The sequence below is a fragment of the Dendrobates tinctorius genome, unplaced genomic scaffold (assembly GCF_039654945.1).
Source record: "Dendrobates tinctorius isolate UK_male_01 unplaced genomic scaffold, ASM3965494v1 ptg000097l, whole genome shotgun sequence".
In the NCBI taxonomy this organism is placed as follows: Eukaryota; Metazoa; Chordata; class Amphibia; order Anura; family Dendrobatidae; genus Dendrobates; species Dendrobates tinctorius.
Genome location: NW_027361765.1, coordinates 13,955,087 through 13,978,710, shown reverse-complemented (window position 1 = coordinate 13,978,710; position 23,624 = coordinate 13,955,087). Strand labels below are relative to the sequence as shown.

At 42.3% G+C, this 23,624-nt stretch overlaps 1 protein-coding gene across 5 annotated transcripts in view; it reads right to left on the bottom strand.

The window, feature by feature from the left end:
* The window catches only part of APBA2 (amyloid beta precursor protein binding family A member 2), a 791,677-nt gene that overhangs the window by 188,210 nt on the left and 579,843 nt on the right, over positions 1 to 23,624 (bottom strand). For all 5 annotated transcript variants that reach the window (XM_073586917.1, XM_073586914.1, XM_073586913.1 and 2 more), the window contains one exon: positions 20,230 to 20,316. In XM_073586917.1, coding sequence (XP_073443018.1) covers positions 20,230 to 20,316 — 87 coding nt within the window. The remainder of the gene's footprint in view (positions 1 to 20,229; positions 20,317 to 23,624) is intronic.

Here is a 23,624-nt window from a genome sequence, read left to right as displayed (position 1 = left end):
TTTCATTTTTGTTTTGCAAAATTTTTAAAATTGTCATCACCCTAATGCACAGTGCATAACAAAATTAACTAGAGACATGCTATGCTGAATGCTTAATGATTTGCCTTCACAACTGACCACTTGTTCGCTATCAATATATATGAGATGTTAATTATATATAGTCCAGCAAAGAGCAAACGGATGAACGGCATACTAGGGCACACAAATTACCACATTAACAGACGGAGCTATTTATCTGAACTATTGTGGCATATATTTCAGTCAAAAAACGGATGTGCTTGCATGAAAAAACATGAATATTTCAATGTGGACCCGTAGAAGCGAGTAATCGCGAAACGGCCGTTGTCCGGCACCTCCCTCCCCTAGCCTTCCTCTAACGTCCTACATGTCCACACATCTATTGATGGAATTTATGTGAAATAAAGACGCACAGTTTTTCAGCTTTATTGGTGAGTGCTGCATATTTCCTCTTTTTTCGCTTCACATTAATTATATATAGGCCTGTAGCCCTGAGTTTCAACTCTTGTGTGGCGCCCCTGAGGCTTCAGTCACCACAGAGGTACTGCACCTTCTCCTAAGGTGTGGTACCCCACCATCCAGGTAGGGTGGGAATTCCCTTTCACATTCCAACACCTGCACCCCACACACAGGATAGTTCAGCAGGGACCCATCCATGCTTTATGCTGGAAAGGTCATAGGGTGCCTTTTGTGGTCCCTGGCTTCATAACACGAGAGGTGCTGGGGAGGCGGGTGGCGTTAGCTATAAAAGAGATGGAAGTTGTAGGATTTGAGGTCAGTCAGTCAGTGAGTCACTGAGACAGGAGTGAGGATCCCTGGAAAAGGGATGGAGGAAGGAGTGCTGCAGCTGCCTCAGTGACCTGAGCCAGCTGGCATGGGAAAGGAACAGAAGGAAGGAGACGTAGACTGGAGACTACAGATTCCATAAGAGAGATAGAACAGATTGGAACGAAGGAGAATAGAAGGACGGTGGGAAGCAGGTTGAGAAAGAGAGAGAACCCTTCCAGTCCAGAGCGCAAAGGCCGGGGCCCGGTCCCCGAGGTTGATTGGATCTTTATGCCCGGCAACAGACACCGGAGGAGTAGTGAGCCACTAACGCCTTACTCCCATCATAGACTTGGGACACAACAGCAACTGGATAGTGAGCCGGTATGCAGAGAGGAGTCCCCGAAGCAGGCTACAGCTGTCTGTCATACAAGTAGAGACTAGGAACACCTACAGAGAGGCATTCCAGGGTAACTAAGTACTGGAATGCTTCGCACCTAAAGGCGCATTGGAGGAGTCGTTCAGTAAGGTACATATTGGCGGAGTGTGGAGGGGAGAATCCTATCCTGCCTGGAGGTTGGCTGGGGCCCTGACCTGAAGAACACAGTGCGGAGGCCGGCATTTGTGTGAACTACAAACAGTGTGTAAAGCTTTGGAACCGCATACCCTGGTGTCCTCCAGTTATTCCAGCACCGCTACACCTGGGTACCGGCCTCTATACCATTCTGCACCTCTCCTCATCCATTGCACCTACACTGACCTGGGACTACAGCTCCACCTGTGGGGAGCTACACCATCTTTGCTGCACCATACCATCAGTCCCAGTGGATTTGCATGCAGCGTTGGCTCAACATCTCACTTGCCAAACACCACGGGTGGCATCACGAACTATTCAAATAAACTATTACACCATTAACATCACCGCCATTGATATTGGGCACCCAGGGCCACGGACCGGGTCACCGCTGCTGTGACACATCCCCCTGACACCGGCCCGATACCGAGTACCCCACTGCCCTGGGTGTGAGGGCGACCCACTTGCAATGCCATCTCAGCTTCAAGAGACCATTGGGCCAATATATCCAGGAATACATCAGAAACATGGCACCAAAAGACGAGATGCTGAGAGAAAGTCTAAGGCTACTTTCACATTTGCGTTTTTTTGCGCAGTGCACCATGCGCAGTGCAAACGCACATAAAAAACGCATCATGCGTTTGAGTGCTTTTTTTGTGTTTTTGCGCATGGTTTTTTAAAAAAATGCATGCTTTTTTTGCACTGACGTGCACATTTGCATGCGCACGTCAGCAAACCCATAGACTATAATGGGTGTTTGGGTGAATTTTGTGCGCATTACGTGCACATGCGTTTTTTTGGGACAAGTCGGATGCACAAAAAATGCAACAGAATGCATTTTGTGCGCCCAGGCGCACACTACAAAAAAATGCGTGCGCATACAAACGCGTACAACATGTGTATGCGCACCCATGTAAAGTATAGAAAAAAAATGCATGCTTTTTTGCGCAAAAACACAGCGCAAAAAAACGCAAGTGTGAAACCAGCCTAAGGCAGCAACAACAACAGATCTGGAAGGGAGAACTGGAAAATGAAGCACCACGGCAAAACAAGCCACTGCATGGGATGTACATCGACAGTTAATGGAGGTGGCTGACATGGAGAAATCCTACCAATGGCTGGAGAAAGCACAGAGGCACTAATCATAGCAGCACAAGAGCAAGCACTAAGTACCAAATCCATAGAAGCAGGAATATACCACACAAGACAAGACCCAAGGTGCAGACTATCTAAAGAAACCTCAGAAACAGTCCATCCCATACAGGCAGGATGCAAAATGCAAGCAGGAACAGCGTATACTGAACGCTACAACCAAGTAGCGGGAATTGTATATAGAACATCTGCACAGCGTATGGGCTATGTCCATGAGGGAGACCCCAGAGAAAATGGTGGAGAATGAAAAGGCTAAACTCCTGTGGGATTTCAAGATCCAGATGGATAAGCAGGTGTTGGCTAACTAACCAGACATTGTGATAATAGACAAGGATCAGAAGACAGCAATGATAATAGATGTGGCAGTGCCAAGTGACAGCAACATCAGAAAGAAGGAATATGAGAAGCTGGAGAAATACCAGGGCCTCAAAGGAGAACTGGAGAAGATGTGGAATGTGAAGGCAACAGTGATTCCAGTGGTGCTTGGAGCACTTGGAGCAGTGACCTCTAAGTTGGGAAAATGGCTACAACAGATACCAGGAGCAACATCTGAGTTCTCTGCCCAGAAAAGCGCAATGCTGGGAACAACTAAGATCCTGCGCAAAACCCTCAAACTCCCAGACCTCTGGTAGAGGACCTGAGAATGAAGAAGGAAAAAACAAGACCAACCTCATCGGGCGGTGAGAAGGAAGTTTATTTTATATACAGATAGATAGATAGATTAATATATATATACGGTATACCAAGGACAACATCTGCAAGGAGTTTGTATGTTCTCCCCGTGTTTGCGTGGGTTTCCTCCAGGCTCTCCGGTTTTCTCCCACACTGCAAAGACATACTGATAGGGAATTTATATTGGTAGCACCAATGGTGACATTGTCAATAATGTCTGTAAAGTGCACTGGAATTTATGGCTTTATAGAGTGGCATGTAAAAATGTGGGCACCCTTGGTCAAAATTACTGTTGTTGTGAACACTTAAGCAAGTTGAAGATGAAATGGACTAAAGTTAAAGATTACATATTTTCATTGAATTTAGACAAAAAAAAATATTGTAATATTTATATTTTAAAAGTTGCAAAAAGGGAAATGGGCCAATGCAAAAGTTTGGGCACCCTGGGAGATTCGTGTGCTCTGACAACTTTGACCAAGGTTTCAATCCTTAGCCTGTTAGGGTTATGGCTTATGCACTATCATCGTTATGAAAGGCCAGCTGATGCAAATTTCCCAGCTTTATAAAAACCCAACCTCCTCTAACCTGTTGTCAAAAAAACTGCAACCATGGGTTCTTCTAAGCATCTGAATAGCACTCTGAAAATGAAAATGGTGGAAGCCCACAAAGCAGGAGAAGGCTATAAGAAGATAGCAAACTGTTTTCAAGTTGCCCTTTCCTCAGTTCGAAATGTTATTAAGAAATGGCAGTTAACAGGAACAGTGGAGGCCAAGATAAGCTTTGGAAAACCAAGCAAAATTTCAGTGAGAGATGCTTGCAAAATTGCTAGAGAGGCAAATCACAACCCCTGCTTGACTGTAAAAGACCTTCAGAAATATTTAATAGACTCTGGAGTTGTGGTACATTTTTCTACTGTTCAGAGACACCTTATCAAATATGGTCTTCACGGAAGAGTCATCAGACGAAAACCTCTCTTGCACCCTCACCATAAAATTCTGCATCTGAAGTATGAAAATGAACATCTTAACAAGCCTGATAAATTTTAAAAACAAGTCCTGTGGACTGATGAAGTTAAAATAGAACTCTTTGGCCACAATAATCAAAGGTATGTGCGGACAAAAGAGGGCACAGACTTTCAGGAAAAGAGCATCTCAACAACCATTAAGCATGGGGGTGGATCAATCATAATTTGGGGTTGTGTTGCAGCCAATGGCAAAGGGAACATTTCATGGGTAGAGGGAAGAATGGATTCAATTAAATTTCAACAAATTCTTGATGCAGACATCTGTAAAAAAAAGCTGAAGTTGAAAAGAGGATGACTTCTACAAATGGATAATGATCCCAAACACATGTCAAAATCCACAATAGACTACCTTAAAAGGTGCAAGCTGGAATCCCTCAAACAGGAATTGAAATACTCTTCTTTGGCTGCAAAAAGCATTTACAAGCTGTGTTACTTTTAAAACAGGGTGCTACTAGGTACTAATCATGCAGGGTGCCCAAACTTTTGCATCAACCCATTTTCCTTATTGTAATTTTTAAAATGTAAAAGATGAAAAAATATATATATATTGAATAGTATTTTAAGGCCAAGGCAGCAATCGGGGTGACTGGGGCAACAGGCAAAGTATTGGTGGCAGCAGCAAGAAGGCAGTGTTAAAAGATGTTTTTTTTGTTACTTCAGAGTCTAGGGATGGTTGTAGTTGTTAAGGCCCTTTAATGTCTCTGTAGCCATTAAGAAAATTCACGATGGCGATCTATTGAAAAATGGAAAAATAGAAACTACAATCAAAGAAGATGTCTCCTGTAAGTCACTAATTGTCATTGTTTTCCTGCTGACTGTATTAAATTATGGTAATAAGCAGGGCCGGACTGGCCATCTGGCAATTCTGGCATATGCCAGAAGGTCCTGTCTGGTCATGGGCTGAATTGTCTGCTACGTTGTTAACAGAATCAGTGTTCTCAAGACACCCATACTGCTAACAGTTGTGTCGGAGCACAAAGTCGCTGACTCCGTCACTTACCCTAGAAGGCTACAGGTATCATTAGAAATATTGGTCTTATAGTAAATTTTGCTTTCCTCCCTCCAGGGTAGTATTAGTAATATATCCCATCTGGTGCTTGGGGATGGGGACAACATGTGCCTGTTTGATTTCAAATGCTAGGGCTGAATTTTGGCCCCTGTCCGTACCTGGTAATAAGTCACAGTCTGATTGTAATAAGCCCCAGTCCACAATACACAATTGACGTTGGAGGAATTATATATTTAGTATATAATCAGTATATCTGTTCAGTGCTTGTGGAGGTATGAATTAGAAATATGACACTGTATTTTTCCATAAAAAAAATGTGCCATCATATCAAACAGTCATGGCACATGTCTACATGTATGTATATGTATTCATCCACCTTTATTTCTTTGGTCTGGGGCCATATTGCTAATAAACTAAAACAAATGCACTGATAAGAGATCTTTACCTTCATCGATTTCGGTTTTCATGTGTTAAAAAATGAAGCGACACTGACAACTGTTGAATCAGTTTTACCCAATGGATGGAAGACATACATCACAGGATCCTTCTAAATAAAGGACAAGCAACATGACGGTGCCACATTTTTACAAAGAACTGCAGACAAGGCCACGTACTTCGAGGTATTATTATTATTATATTGCACAAATAAGTCAGCCCAAAATAGTGAAATGGCAAATTTAGCTCTGCTAAATCTATACTTTTCAAAATACAAAACACATTTCCTCATTCTCTAATATTTTGCATTTTGATGTTTTCGTCTTTTTTACTTTGGTGGATTTATGAAACAGCTCATGAAAAAACAATCCCTGGGGCATTAACGTCACACAAATGAAATTTCATACCAAGGTTCTTCAGCTAAGCCGAGCTTAACATCAATCTCCAAAACAATTTCATGGGGTAACAAAAATAAAAACAAACAAAGCTATACACCATGGAAAAAAATCCAATGCGCTTTTTTTTGTTGTTTTTTTTTTGCTGTTTTGTTTAACTGAAACAGCACTTGGGAATTTGTGAAGACTTCTACCTGATAAATTAAATTTATGTTAATTTTAGTCCCTGCCAATGTCAAGATGTTTTTCTTTGTCTGATGGTTCTGGAGAACGTTAAAAAGTGTTGCTGCACATATCTCTGTCTAGCTGGTATTTTCTAGCAAACTATAATCTGAGGTTTAGGAAGCATTTATTAAGGTTATAAGAAGGCCAGCTAAAAAGTTTAAAAAAGGTTAGATAAATGTAGTTATTGTATAACAGTTTCAATTCCTGAGGGGGTCGGGGTTCTGTGACCCCCACCAAAGTTTCGATTCCTGGGGAGTCTGGGTTCTGGCACCACGCCAATCACCCATGGACTTCTAGTAAAGCCTGTTATTACTCTGCTTGAGCATGAGCTGTGTGCTTCTGTCACTTCAGAAGACTGGAGAAGAGCAAAGGAGAAGGTGGACCCAGGGAACTATAGGCCGGTGAGTCTGACTTCTATACCAGGAAAAGATCTTTGAACAAATTATTAAACAACATGTATGTAAGTACCTGGATAAGAAACAAGTGATTAAACAGGGTCAGCATGGGTTTGTAACAAATAAGTCATGTCAGACTAACTTAATTTCCTTCTATGACGGAATCACTGATTGGGTGGATCAAGGAAATGCTGTATAGTATATCTTGACTTCAGCAAAGCATTTGACAAAGTATCTCACACAATCCTTATTGAAAAAATGGCTTAAGTATGGAATGGACAAGGCAATTGTTAGGAGGATTCAGAACTAGCTTAGTGATCGGACCCAAAGAGTGGTTGTAAACGGCTGCACATCCAGTTGGAAGAATGTCTCAAGTGGGGTACCACAGGGCTCTGTCCTGGGCCCTGTATTGTTCAACATCTTTATCAACGATTTAGATGAAGGAATTGAGGGTAAACTGATTAAATTTGCTGATGACACAAAGCTAGGAGGGATAGCTAATACTAGAGAAGAGAGAGAGAGGATTCAAAAAGATATAAATAAACTGGAGAAGTGGGCAGCAACAAACAGAATGGTTTTTAACAGGGAAAAATGCAAAGTACTACATCTAGGCAATAAAAATGAAAAAAGCATATACAAAATGGGAGGAATAGGGCTAAGCAACAGCACATGTGAAAAAGACTTGGGTATACTAATTGATCACAGACTGAATATGAGTCAACAGTGTGATGCATCAGCAAACAAGGCAAATGCAATTCTAAGATGTATTAACAGAAGCATAACGTCTATATCACGTGAAGTCATTATTGCCCTCTACTTCTCTTTGGTCAGACCTCATCTGGAATATTGTGTCCAGTTTTGGGCGCAACATTTTAAAAAAGACATCAACAAACTGGAGCAAGTTCAGAAAAGAGCGACCAGAATGGTGACCGGTCTGCAAACCCTGTCTTATGAGGAAAGGTTACAGGATTTGGTAATGTTTAGCTTGCAGAAGAGAAGACTGAGAGGAGACTTAATAGCTGTCTACAAATATCTCAAGGGCTGTCACATTGCAGAAGGATCATCTTTATTCTCATTTGCACAAGGAAAGACTTGAAGCAATGGGATGAAACTGAACGGGAGGAGACACAGATTGGATATTAGAAAAAAACTTTTTGACAGTTAGAGTGATCAATGAGTGGAACAGGCTGCCACGAGAGGTGGTGAGTTCTCCTTCAATAGAAGTCTTCAAACAAAGGCTGGACAGATATCTGTCTGGGATGATTTAGCGAATCCTGCTTTGAGCAGGGGGTTGGACCAGATGGACCCGGAGGTCCCTTCCAACTCTACGATTCTATGATTCTATGATTCATTTTAGGTCTCAAGGTTCAGATTAGACATAAGCGAATATCTTCAGATGCCTCCTTATTCGGCAAGCTATAGCGCTTACCGAATAGCTGTCTCGGTAACCTGGATACCTGGAGCGCTCCCGATAATCAGGGGTCCGGCGCCGCAGTTGCATGTGTCGCGGCTGTGTGAGGGGTGTACTGGGACTGACTTGTGCCCCACTCCCTTTGCCCTAGTCCCTGTTATTATGTGTTATGTCATGTATGTTTGTAATGTTGTTACTGTGTAATGTAATGTGTAAATACATACGTTGTTGGGAAAGTGTAGTACTTAAGTTAGCCCACTAGATGGGGGCACTTTAGCACACTTAGAATAGGATAGGAAGTAGTTAATTTAGGAGGGGCCAACTGTGAGTAAGGCAGAGAATTTTCTGCATTTCAGCCAGTAGGGCCTGACAGCGCAGACAGGGCAGTTGGCAACATAACGTTTCAGCAAGTAGCCCAGTCGTCCAGGGCCTGTGGGACAAATGTCACAACAGTAACGGAATACAGGGCAGCTCTAGTATGCAGCAGCTAACTGCGGGGGCTGACGCTATTTTGTCTGGGGTGAAACGGACAGGGGAACTCCTGAAGATAGTTAGGCTAGCCAGAAGGATTTCTGCGGTACTGGACGAGTCGGTACGTCCCTGTGACATTCCGGACAAGGAGAGGGAAAGCACGGGGACAGAAAGGAATGTCCTCTGTGATGTTTCCTATGATATTGCTGTGACTGAGCTGGACATGCTGAGAATGGAATCAAGTAAAATTGTTTATTTGAAGTTGGAACTGGACTCTGTCTCTCTTTGTTTAAAACCGTCAGAAGGAAATCCTCAGCAGATTAGAGAGCACCCTGATGTATCTGAAAGCGCAAAGAAAGGTATACTACAAAGGGGACATTGTGTGCATGTGACGGAGGGCCAGGGCGCGCTGAAACAGCCAGCATTGTGGGCCACGACTACCGGCCTGGACTCCCTCACAGCTGAGTGACAGTCACAACACATAGGCTCTCTATTGATATAAATAAATGCATTAAAAAGGCACATACAAACTTGGAAAAACTTGTTTATGTTATGCACTATTTTTCCTGCCAGCACTCTAGTTTTTGCAGCAGAAAAATCTGCTGCAAATACTCAACATGTGCACATGCTTAAATAGTGGCTGCAAAATATAAAAACAAAAGTTAGGTAACCCTAAAAATACATTCCAACAATCCTTCTAACATTTAGTAGCCATCTTACATCTGTCCACAATAAACAGACAAATATTGTATTGTTGCATAATGGATTAGGAAGCACAGAGGTAGATGACACATACAGCGTATTCAGCTCAAGATTCCTGAAAAAAATCTAGAAGTTGCACACAGGCAGAATCAAAATCAGAAGTACGTCTGCAACCTGCTGACTACCGATCTTCTCGGGCAATTATTAGTAGCATATTAAGCTAAACCTCTACCTTTTATTATCACATAAATTTTAAGTTTAGCATTTTGTGCTATTATTTTTTACTTATATATTGAAAGGGTTACACCCATATAATTGAATAGTGATAGGCAGGAAGATGTTGTTAAAATAAGCAAGTTTGCAATTAACATTTTTTCTTCTATATTGCATTATTCTCCTGGTATCTGCTTTTTACAGCTCCTTGCCAAGGAGAGAAGCCATTGCTGCTGTCTTAAAGCGGTGGCAAGACAATGAAAAACACAATAGAAATGCACACTTTTTAGCCGGGATCACACTACCGTGTGTGATGCGAGAAACTCGCACGAGTTTCTCGCATCAACACCCGGCACTGCCGCCGGCACTCAGGACCGGAGCTACGGCTGCCTGTATTTCTATGCAGATGCAGCTTAGGTCCCGAGTGCCAGTGGCAGCGCCGGGTATTGATGCGAGAGACTTGTGCAAATTACTCATCACACAAGGTAGTGTGATCCCGGCCTTACACTGAGGCCAGTCAGGATCTCAATCTCAAAAGTGATGGCTCCTGGTCCCTGCCATCTCTCTCCTTCACATTACTTTGTTTATACCTGCTCACCTCTCTCCCTGACTGCACCTCTTACCTGAGCTCCCCCTCCGTTTTCCTGTGCTGCTTGCCACTTGCGATGACTTTGACAGTGTTCCTCATCGACCCTAACACCATGTGCCATTACCAACAGCTACTTAGCCCTTACGAGGGCTCTCACAGTATAGTACATAGTAGGGATCATGACAACTACCCCTACCATAGTTGACTGTCAAAATCCCAATGCTACCGATGCTGCAAAGTCTGAGTTGTACAGAAGCATCTGCGCACAGACAGTTCACACCAGCAGCACAACATAATGTGGGTCAGAACTGTCAATCAAAGAGGAGCGCCTCCCACCCAGAAATCAGTTTGGGCTGTGGAACAGTGCACTCCTGAAGCTTAAAGGGGCTTTCCCACCAACAAAGTTAATTTAAAGTTGATTTTATTCAATAGATCTTGGAATAATAATAATTTTCACTATTGGATGTGCTTTTTTTCCAGTGCTGAGATAATCTTATAAATGTGTCCCTGCTGTGTACTGTGTAATGGCTGTGTCTGACCATAAAGGAACATGGTCTGTTCATACCACAGCTCCTGGGCAGGGGAGGAAGAAAAAGAGAGGATTCTGACATTACACCAGGAGATCACAGCTGATTCTTTTTTGCGAGATAAAACATTTCACTACCTGCTTAAAAAAAATGTTTTACCTCAAAGAAAGAATTATTTGAAATCGTGGGTTGTATTGACGTAATCCTTTTTTTGTCTCCTCCCTTGGCCAAGAGCTGTGGTATGATCAAACCATGTTCCTGGATGATCGGACATGGACATTACACTGGACACAGCAGGGGCGCATTTATAAGATTATCTCAGCACAGGAACATTTTTAAACACATCCAATTGTGGAAATTATTATTACTCCACGCTATTGATTAAAATGAACTTTGTTCACAGGACAACCCCTTTAAGGATGAGAACAACCCTTTAAAGTTATATTTTTTTGGCATTGTATATCTTCAATGCATTGATTTGAATTAATTAATAGTAATTTTGACTTTCAAAACCCTAAGATAAAAAAACAAAAATTGAGAAAAATTTACTAAATTTGAAGAGAATTTTGCATTTTGTGGCAAATCCTGATGTCCAGGATTTTTTTCAATATTTTTTCGTTTCCAGCACACAAAATACATGGAAATTAGATGAAAATAATCAAACAACTTTTTAGTCGCAGACCTGTGTTATTTTTACACTTTTTTTTTTTAACTTTATTACAATGTCCCAGGGGGACATAACTGTCATCAGCGATCTGTCACAGGCAGTGCTGCAGGCTTCCTCATGCCGACACTTTGCAAGCATGTGGAAGCCGCCTCCCTGCAGGCCCCCGAAGGTCCCCGCCGCCATTTTGGATCCGGGGACCTGCAGGGAAGGAGGCCCCCACAGCAGCGCTGCACATTGCGCTACTGTGGGGGTCTCAGGCAAGCACGAAGGGAGCCCCCTCCCTGCTGATGCTTCCCTAAACCCCTGGTACACTGCGATCGTGTTTGATCACAGTGTGCGAGGGGTTAACGTGTTGGGGCGGTCCGTGACGCCCCTTACACATCGTGCCGGGTGTCAGCTGTTATAATCAGCTGACAACTGGCCACGATCAGTGGCGGTCACCATGTGAGTGTCGCTGATCGCTATGATGTACTATCCCGTCCATGGGCATAGGGGCCCGGGTTCCATGGACGGGATAGTACGTCAGATGGCAGAAAGGGGTTAAATGATAAAAGGTCTTGTCCTTTAAGGTAAGGCTAAAGTCGGGTTATGCCTCACTCTTTTTGATCAGCTAACACTATAACCTATCTAAAATATATACTCTCCACAGTCATGCAACAGTAAACAGCAAGTGCTAGTAAAAAGATGATAAAAAACAGGGTATTTGGTTGATACGTTTTATGCAAAAAATATATACTAAGCCAAACGTCAAGGTAGCCCATATCAGAGCAGTCCCTAACTGATGTGTTTATAAACCTGATCATGTGTATAGTACCAATATGAGCAGGATTCAGACAGGTAATGTCCGATGTGGACACACTTTCCTGTCTGAAGTCTGCATGTGTTTGTGACCTCGGCAGGTAGAAAAGCAGAAGATTTTATGCTTTCTAGATGCAACCAGGGAACTTGGAAGGACTATCTGTCCGTACATTACGCACTGACCATGCCATATTACCAGTATCGTAATGCACAAGTGAACACAGACACAAAAATAATCAGTTTTACTAGTAGTACCTTAGAAATATACAATTGCTTCCAAAAGTAATTTCTTGACATATCTGAAAATAATGCAATCAGGGTCGGTTTTAGGCAAAGTGGGGCCCTAGGCAAAGTTTAAAATCGGGCCCCAAATGCTCACATATTGCACATCACAGAAGCATTTCGATTGTAATTACATGCGCTGAGTTCAGGCCGCTAAACGAGTGTGATCGACAAAATTGAAGAAGTCGTTCAATACTTGTTTCCCGGCCTCTTTCCACCGTCTGAGAAAGAATGATGGGAACAGAATGATCACTAATGGTTCACTAAGGGTATGTGCACATGTTGCGTTTTTTGCTGCGGATCCGCAGTGGATTTGGTCCTGCGGATCCGCAGCAGTTTCCATGCGGTTTACAGTACCATGTAAACCTATGGAAAACCAAATCCGCTGTGCACATGCTGCGGAAAATTCAGCGCGGATTTGCTGCGGTTTATTTTCCGCAGCATGATACTTCTTTTTTCCAGAACTGCAGCTGCAGTGTACGCTCCGGGACATACAAATCAATCAATCTCTCTCATCCGTACTGCCAAACCGCACTAGAACCTGCATCAAATCTGCTGTACACATGCTAGGAATCCGCTGGAAAAATGCATGTGTTTTACCCCGCGGTTTCTGCCAAGAGATATTGATTCTCTGCAGAAAAAGCCACAGACTAATCTGCAACATATGCACACACCCTAACAGATCACCATACAATATCATGTTATCAGCAGCACATCTACAGTTTACACCCCATAGTCCTACATGTAATATAATCTGCCCCTTAGTCCTCCATTAAGTATAATGCACTCCTCAGTCCTCCATATAGTATAATACACTCCTCATAGCCCTCCATATATTAAAATACACTGCTCAGTCCTCCATATAGTATAATACACTCTTCATAGTTCTCCATATAGTATAATGCACCGCCATAGTCACCCATGTAGTACAATTCACTTCCCATAGCATAATGCACCCCATTGTTCTTCATATAATGTATTCTCCATAGTCTTCGATACAGTATAATGCAGCCCACATATAGTATAATGCAGCTACCCAATAGAGCATAATGCAAGCCACCACACAGAGTATAATGCAGCCCCACCATACAATATAATGTAACCCCCATAGAATATAATGCAGCCCCCCCTTATAGTATAATGCAGCCACCCCTTAGAGAATAATGCAGCTACCCCAGAGTATAATGCAGCCACTCTACAGAATATAATGTAACCCCCCATAGAATATAATGCAGCCCCACCCCCTATATAGTATAATGCAGCCCCTCCATAGAGTATATGGCAACACCCTCATAGGATATAATGCAGCCCCTTATATAGTATAATGTAGCCCCTCCATAGAGTACAATGTAGCCCTCCTCATATAGTATAATGCAGCCCCCATTGAATATAATATAATACAGCCCCCCATAGAATATAATGTAGCCCCAAATAGAATATAATACAGCCCACCTCCCCATAGACTATAATGTAGCCCCCCATATTATATAACACAGCCTCCCCCTATAGAATATAATGTAAAATGTACCCCCATGGCATATAACACAGCCACATAGTATATACCCCAGCACCACATGGTATACAGCCCAGCCCACCCCCATGGCATATAACACAGCCACATAGTATATACCCCAGCACCACATGGTATACAGCACAGCATGGTATAATACAGCCCACCATGGAATACAGGCTGTATACCATGCTGGACTGTACAATACAGCCCAGCATGGTATAATACAGCCCAGCATGGTATATAGCCCCCCAGCATGGTATAATACAGCCCAGCATGGTATATAGCCCCCCAGAATGGTATAATACAGCTGAGCATGGTATATAGCCCCCCAGAATGGAATAATACAGCCCAGCATGGTATATAGCCTCTAAAATGGAATAAAACAGCCCAGTATGGTATAATACAGCCCAGCATGGTATATAGCCCCCCAGCATGGTATAATACAGCCAAGCATGGTATAATACAGCCCAGCATGGTATAATACAGCCTGTATACCATGCTGGGCTGCATACCTTAGTGGGCTGTATAATACAGTCCACCATGGTATAATACAGCCCACCATGGTATAATACAGCCCAGCATGGTATATAGCCCCCCCAGAATGGTATAATACAGCCCAGCATGGTATATACCCCCCAGAATGGTGTAATACAGCCCAGCATGGTATATAGCCCCCAGAATGGAATAATACAGCCCAGCATGGTAATAGCCCCCCCAGCATGGTATAATACAGCCCAGCATGGTATATAGCTCCCCCAGAATGGTATAATAGAGCCCAGCATGTTATAATACAGCCTGTATACCATGCTGGGCTGTATACCATGGTCGACTGTATAATACAGCCCACCATGGTATAATACAGCCCAGCATGGTATATAGCCCCCCAGAATGGAATAATACAGCCCAGTATGGTATAATACAGCCCAGCATGGTATATAGCCCCCTCAGCATGGTATAATACAGCCCAGCATGGTATAATACAGCCCAGCATGGAATAATACAGCCCAGCATGGTATATAGCCCCCAAGAATGGTATAATACAGCCCAGCACGGTATAATACAGCCCAGCATGGTATACAGCCCCCCCAAAATGGTATAATACAGCCCAGCATGGTATAATACATCCCAGCAGGGTATATAGCCCCCCAAAATGGTATAATACAGCCCAGCACGGTATAATTCAGCCCAGCATGGTATATAGCCCACCCAGAATGGTATAATACTGCCCAGCACGGTATAATACAGCCCAGCATGGTATATAGCCCCCCAGAATGGTGTAATACAGCCCAGCATGGTATAATACAGCTCAGCTTGGTATATAGCCCCCCAGAATGGTATAATACAGCCCAGCATGGTATAATACAGCCCAGCATGGTATATAGCCCCCCCAGAATGGTGTAATACAGTCCAGCATGGTATAATACAGCCCAGCATGGTATATAGCCCCCCCAGAATGGTATAATACAGCCCAGCATGGTATAATACAACCCAGCATGGTATAATACAGCCCAGCATGGTATATAGCCCCCCAGAATGGTGTAATACAGCCCAGCATGGTATAATACGGCTCAGCATGGTATATAGCCCCCCAGCATGGTATGATACAGCCCAGCATGGTATAATACAGCCCAGCATGGTATATAGCCCCCCCAGAATGGTATATAGCCCCCCCAGTATGGTATGATACAGCCAAGCATGGTATATAGTCCCCCCAGGGTGGCCCCACAGTCCAGTACTCACAATAAAAAAAAAAAACTCCTCACCTTCTCCTCGTGCCTGCGCTGCTGGCTGCTCCTGTCTCCTCCTGCTCTGTCTGGCACACAGTGAGAGTGCGATGACATCATCGCGCCCCCGCTGTGTCAGAGGCAGAGCGGGGAATGATGGGAGAGGGAGTGTCAGCTGACGCTCTCTCCTCCATCACTGCCTCCTTCAATGCGGTGGCGGGAGTCGGTGCTGGGGGCAGGCGGGCCCCCCTGCCTCACAGGGGCCCCATAGCGGCTGTGTGATGTGCCGCTGGCTGAGGGCCCCTTGAGGAGTAGGGGCCCTAGGCAGCTGCCTGGTCTGCCTGCCCCTAACGCCGGCCCTGAATGCACTGGCTCTGACCTCACCACTCAAATCACTCATGGCGTGTCACATAAATTTGTCATATATCTGTCTAATCAAACACAGTAGTGTCACACATATACATTGGTGTGGCATCGGTGGACATTCCTGGCTAAATTACATAAAAGTATAAAGCAATAGTTAACAGCTGACGATATATAGCAAAAGTAACATAAGGCTAAGCTCACACTAGGCGGTTTTGCTGTGTTTTTTTATGCTAATTTTCTGCTCCGTTTTACAGTATCAGCTATGTCTTTAAGATATCAGAAACCTAATGCACACAAGCTTGTTTTTTTTTGTCATCAGTATTTTGTGCTTTGCATGACTTTTTGGACATAGAGCATGTAACTTCTTTCAGTGTTTTTTCAGCATTTTTGTACCCACTGACTTGAATGGGTGGTGAAAAAACGCAGGTATCATTTTTTGCAGCGCTTTTTGTGCCAAAACCTAATTCTTTGATATAGGCCTTTTTTTCAATGCTAAACTTTATCAACAAAAAACCCAACAAAAATGCAAGAAAAAACAAGGAAAAACAGGTTTTTTTTCTGCAGCTCCTTTCCTGCAAAGAGATCAGGTTTTGTGGCAGAAAAAAGAAAATGCTGAAAAAACGCTCAGCGTGAACTTACCTACTACCTTACTAATCCTCACTTGGAATGGCATATAACACCTATCACAAAATAATAGCAATCATCAATCTCACATTTACATAGTAAAAACATAACTTAGCACTAGCAACTCCTTCACACAAAAACTTATTGAAGACATCCATTGAGAAACACGGAGCACATTAGTCACTTACTGAAAGGTCAAGTACCCCCATGTCTAAATACACAAACACTTCCAAATTTCCAATATAACACTACCAGGGAAATGTCAGATAAGTATTTAAAATGTTTCAAATTCTGTTTCATGTAATAGCAGCTTACACTTTTGTAATATTTTCTTGTCGATAGGAAATTGGTTCTGGGACCTGGCAGTTATGTTATTACAGTAGAGGTGTTGAGTATTGTGGGTAACTACATTAAATTTTTATAGTCTGGGTAAAAAATGTTTTCTTATGTTGACAGTCTTGGTAGTCGAGTCTACTGCTGCAGAATAAGTAATAATTCATCTGAGCTGAGCCTAGCATTTCCGCTCCTCAGTCAATGACAAATGTCACCTGCCTAAATAATCTCATTTCAGTATTTGCTATGACAAATCGCAGCAAAGATGCATTGTGTTAAAATGAACCCCTTGTCCTGCATGCTGATAAACACATATCTTTTACTTTGCATTTGCATTAGAAAGCAAAGGATGAAGAATGAATCACATCAAGCAGGGCACAATGAGCTGAGATTGAAGGGCTGCAATTAAGTTCATACTTTTGTGTGATAATTGACCCTTTTTGGCTGCAATGTCAGAATATAGGAATGACAGAAAAAAAAACATTTCCATCACTGCAGGTTTAATAATAAGTACTGCTGACAAATCTGTTTGATCTAGAAAAGCTAAGGATTGTGGGAAGAAATCACAAAGATAGCAATCAGGCAAGAAATAGCTCGGAATTAAACAGAATTCATAGCTTCTTATCTTAATAAGGCCGTATGCACACAAGCATTTCAGGTGGTAATATACAGCGGTAAAGTATTCATATAAAGACTTACACCCCACAATTTCCAAATCGCCTTTTTTCTGCAGATAATATATGATCTAAACTCACAGCATGCCCCAGCCGATGCTGTGTATCTCCCTGTATTATTCTCAGTCTGGGAACTACTTCAGGAGATGAGGGATATACTGCAGGGATGATCAAAACTTTTGAAATTTGAATTTGAAGGTGAAAAAATTACTTGCAAATTGCATTTAGTTCAATTGTTATGAAAAGATGTGTCTAATAGTGCCAGATCTCCTCTGAGAAGTGTATGCAACTTTTAATGACTTCCAGTGCACTGATAGCATAAGCAACCAAAGAAATGGATGGTGTTAATTGGATAGGGGAGTGAGGGGTAAGAGGAAACAGAGGCTATGGTAGGCCTTTCAGGATGGTGGCGCTATGCCATGTGATGTGATACCTGCAAGGCCTTATGAGTAGAGTTGAGCCAGGCCTTTTAATGTTGATCGTGTGAATTGGGGTGTCTGTCAATGCTGGGGTGCACTTATATGGTGCTGAGCAGCCAGCCTGATCTAATAGTATGGGTGTCATCAATAGGCTGTAAGCCAGATATTTTGCATCACATGTACCTGTGTGACTGGCTCTCTTAACAAACCTCATCTGCATGCATTTTTAATACTAGGCAACCACCCCTTTATGAATTTGTAAGTTTGTGAGTAGTTGCTCCATCAGTATTTTGCACCTGTGCTGCCCCTGCCTTTATCATATGGGTCTACTGTATCCTGCTAGTGCATTGATAATCTAACCTAGTGCTGGTAAGGCTGTTTCTTTTTATGTAAGATTTTTCTTGAATTTAAGAATCACTATGAGGACATAATGCTGTCATGTAAAACTTAGCTGAGAATACTGTGTACCTTAAAAACTGCATATGAAATTATTGTCATGTACACACAAGGCAGTTGTTTCATTGCCTTTCCAAATTATTGAGAAAAAATAGTAATTCGATTTTAAACATAACTAAAACCATGCTGATGAAGTATTTTCCACACTTCCTATTCCACCCACTATTAAGTAGATTTGCTAGGTTAAAGCACCATTCCAAGGAGATTTTTTCTATTTTATCACTTGAGTGGTGTTACTGCTGCAAGTTTCCTGCCCCCTAGTATTATACTCACCAGCCGTGATCTTCATTTGCTGCTCCGCTCCTCTTGTGCTGGCTGTGACCAGCCTAATTACCCCAGTGTGTGCTGGGTGAGCTGGAAGCCACAACTCAATGTAAGTCTATGACTGCCAGAACAAGGATCTCATAGACTTGCATTGAGAGCTTGTGACCTTTGATTTCGTGCCGGGTAGAGCTGAAGATGGCAGCCGAATAATATACGACTAGAGTGTGGCACCACTCCAGTGCTGGTCGGATCGGGTTTCATGAAACAAAATTTGTTTCAGATGAAACTGGTCCGACTAGGGCAAAAAAAGTCGGATTTTCGTCCGAAACCCGACCCCAATGCAAGTCAATGGGAAATAAAAGTCGGCATTGAGTGGATGAATGTCATCCGCTCAATGCCGACTTTTATTCCCCATTGACTTGCATTGGGGTCGGGTTTCGGACGAAACTCCGACTTTTTTTGCCCTAGTCGGACCAGTTTCATCTGAAACAAATTTTGTTTCATGAAACCAGATCCGACCAAAGTCGCTCAACTCTACTTATGTGACTTTGCACAGTCTGTGACTCAAGCAATCTTCTGCAATGTATAAAATGGTGATATTTTCTGGCAATTCGCCCAAATCTAATCGCTCACTCCTTGAATTCTCCACGATCTGCAGATTTCAGGAAATTTGACTCATACTCAATTAGCATTGAATCAATTCTATCACCTCTAATATATGGCCTATATACCAATCAGCCATGACCTTAAAGGGTTGCTCCAGCAGCTATAACATATTTTCTAACAATCTATCCTTACACCCGAACAATGTGTGCTATTAAATTTATTACATAATATCAAAATGGACACTACTAACATACAGTACAATATGACAGTTATTCACATGAACTACAGGGGGACCCTTGGGCCCACTATCTACGAGCCCAGAGAGACACATTGTACAGTACAAGCTGCTCCCATTGTCCAGAGAAAATGCATGGCTGGCTGCAACCTCTGATTAATCCATAAAGCAGATCTGTCATTAGATTTCATAACATAAACTGCATACAATGCTAAATAGGTCTTTTAGATCTTGATGATCTTGACAGCTTCTCAGTGCCCCTCCTGCTGTTGAGATCTCACACTGTTCAGTATAAGCTGCAGCTGCCAGTCAGGGTGAAAGGGTGAAGATAGAATGGATTTGCACTTATCAGAAATGTTATTCTATAACTGGATTCATAAAATGCTCATCTTAATATTAGGAGTATGCAGTTATTCTGACATGTAATTTTCAAAGTGTATCCACCAGACTTGGTAGTCTAAAAGATAATGTATACAAATTGTATTTTGAAATCTGGTAACAATTCCACATGATATTGATGGAACGTCCTGCTCCTTCTTGGAACATCACTTATCTTCATTCATTTATACCGCATTAGTCCTCACACTCTGCAGGCAATGACAGTGCTCTCTGCAGCCGCCAACGATAAATGTTCTCTCCACAAATCCCACAGCTTAGTTCTTCTTCTGTTAGAAGCAAGATGAAAACATACCTGTGTATCAGCATTTAAAACTTTGATCCTTTGTGTTGATATAAAAAGATCCACTTCTGTTAACGTCTGAGAATCTCCTTCTGAGTTCTATAATGAAAATAAAAAGACAGCGTAAAAGATAATATTCACAAATGAATGGAGATGAATGGGATGTGGAAAAAAATATGGTTTCTGATGGTGAATTTTTATATGGTGATATATTAAAATCCATATTACAATACATCAACAAATTCTAATAATCAAAGAAAACCTGCCAAAAAAACACATTTTAGGAAATGTTCTATATACACTGCATCCTTTAACAGTTTAATTGTGTGTGTATGTGTGTAAGGGAGAGCAGGGTATATGAAGAATTCTTATCAATATCTGTCATGAAAGGTAAGGTTTGCTTTTTCCTTAGGTGACCAATTTAGATGACAGCTTGCATTGGGTAGGTTACAGCTATTTTACGTTACAGTAGTAATGCAGTGCTTTTTCTTTTATTTATCTTGTAACTAGTCTCTCAGTGTATATAATATAGCTAGCATTACCTTAGTTATTTATTCTTTTCTATCTCAAAAATTATGGATTCCTTCTTTTCTGTTAAGTCATATAATCCAATCATGGCCTCTTTGGAATGACATACCTTTAGGCTGAGAGCAGACGGAGTTTTTAGCCCTGCGGATTTTTCCGTGCAGAATGGAAGAAAACCGCAGGTCAAATGACCTGCATTTTTCCTGCGGATTTCTTCCATTTTTCACGCGGTTTTCATGCGGTTTTTGTGCGGTTTTCCATTGCGGTCTTCCCCCTGCGGATTTGGTAACAGGGGAGATAGAAAACCGCACAAAAGAAGCAACATGCTGCGGATTTTGTACCGCAGGAAAACCGCGCGGAAAAATCCGCAGCGTCTGCACAGCGTTTTTTTTTTTTCATTCATTTTAAAGGTACTGTACATCACAATGCGGATATGCAACGTTTCTGCGCGGTAAAATCCGCTGCGGAAACGCTGCAAATCTGCATCGTGTGCACATGGCCTTAGGTTTTTTAAGGTGGGTCATGAGGCGTTCCTAAATGATTATGAAACTGCATTGGATGTGCCTCACTTTTTCTCTACAAGAGGGGAATAGAAACTACTATCCCATATACTGATGATGATTAAACAGCTCCCGTCTCAAAACTATAATGTAAAAGAAAACAGCTCAGACTCACTTGTGGGAAGGACCATTACAATTTCCCCCAGCTTATGCTGATTTTTGGTGGACATGAAATTATGCACTGATGCATCACGAGATTGATAGCAAAGCACAGAACAATAAAATGCAGCATATAATGTTGGGATAAATTTGGAGTCTGAATATAAGAACAGAGGAGGCAAAGCAAAGGAATAACTAAGCTATATATCTAATATATAAAGCTCAAGTGTGTGTATGTATGTATGTATGTATGTGTGGGTGTGTATGTCCGGGATTGGCATTCGCACCGTCGCAGCTACAGCCACAAAATTTGGCACAGTCACACGTCTGGACCCCGCGAGTGTCCTAAGCTATGTTGTGAGGCGAAATTTTAACCCGAGCGTTCCAAATCACCAAACAATTTTGCCCCTATCTACGTAATGGGGAAAAAGTGTGTGTGTATCAAGCCCCGCCCCTCATTATGATGTCATAATGGTTGCCATGGCGACGCTGATGCCATCATAGGTTGCAAGCCCCGCCGCTCATTATGATGTCATAATGGTTGACTATGGGATGGAGGATGTGTGATGGGTATATGGGCACTGGACTATGGGATGGAGGATATGTATGATGGGTATATGGGCACGGGACTATGGGATGGAGGATATGTATGATGGGTATATGGGCATGGGACTATGAGATGAAGGATGTGTGATGGGTATATAGGCACTCGACTATGGGATGGTGAATATGTATGATGGGTATATGGGCATGGGACTATGGGATGGAGGATATGTGATGGGTATATGGGCACGGGCCTCTGGGATTGTGGATACGTATGATGGGTATATGGGCACGGGACTATGGGATGGAGGATGTGTGATGGGTATATGGGCACTCGACTATGGGATGGAGGATATGTATGATGGGTATATGGGCACGGGCCTATGGGATCGTGGATATGTATAATGGGTATATGGGCACGGGACTACGGGATGGAGGATAATTATAACTTGCTATAACTAACCACAGGTAGTTACTATGCCCGGGCAGCGCCGGGCTCTTCAGCTAGTATAAAATAATTACAGAGTGTCATAGTCAATCATGTGGGGGCACAGGAATTGCAAAAATGTTTTATGAACAGCTTCTTTAATGTGCCTGTTTATTTTGCTGCAACTTTGGTCAATGTGACTCATAAAGGAATGGAGAATCAGGTAGCCATGTTACTTTTCCAATTCACTTTTCTTGGTGTGTGATGTCACTTAAACTGCACAGTACCAAGAAAATAGTTTTATTTTATGATATTGTAATGTTTAGTGTAGGGAACCATCTAAATAAAGTTACTTTGCGCTGAGAAGTAGGATCATACAATTTGATGGAACAACGTAGAGCTAGGGTTCCTTGGTCCTACCATAAAAAAATTACTATACCTACATACAGGGCGATTTGGTCCTGCACCTCATCTCTTCCCACAATCGCCATCCTTCTTCCCTGCTTCATGTAAATGACGCCTTCTACGTCATCCTCACAGTGTCACCCAATCATGCTCCTACACAGGTGTACTTCTCTCTGCACTGCCGAGGGCAGAGCAAAGTATTGCCATGCGTGTGCACCAAGAAAGGCCAATGATGGAAGCAAAGCTGATGCATGTGTACGACAATACTATGATCTGCCCTCAGCAGGGTAGAGTGAAGTACGCCTGTGCAGAAGCAAAATTGGGAAATACTATGTGGCGATGGTGATTACGATCAGAGGCGAGGTGCCAGATGAAGACCAGCTATGCCCATTGGACCGGACCGCACTGTATACGGGTATAATAAAAGGTCTTTTTGCACTATGCACAGGGGATTTACATACAACTTACTAAAATGCTGTTAAAGAAACCTTAAAGGTGGTGGCGGTACTTATATTGGGAAAACCTGATGACAGGTTCTCTTTAAAGTGACCCTACATTTTATTATACATGGAAAGATCTGGCCACCTTATGAAGCATGCTGCCTTTGTTCATTTGTTCCAGCTCCTGTTGCTTGCTTTTAACTGGAGGGTGTATTTAAGTCAATGTGTAAATTACTTATTAGTGTTGTTGTAATTCTCAATACAGTATACTATTTATCACATTGCTACATATATTTATGTTGAATAATGTTAGTAACAAGAAAGGGACTGTTATTTTTAAATCCATTAGCAGATTCATATAATATTTCAGTTGACTAAAAATAAGAAAAATAGTTTCTGGCTTTGGGA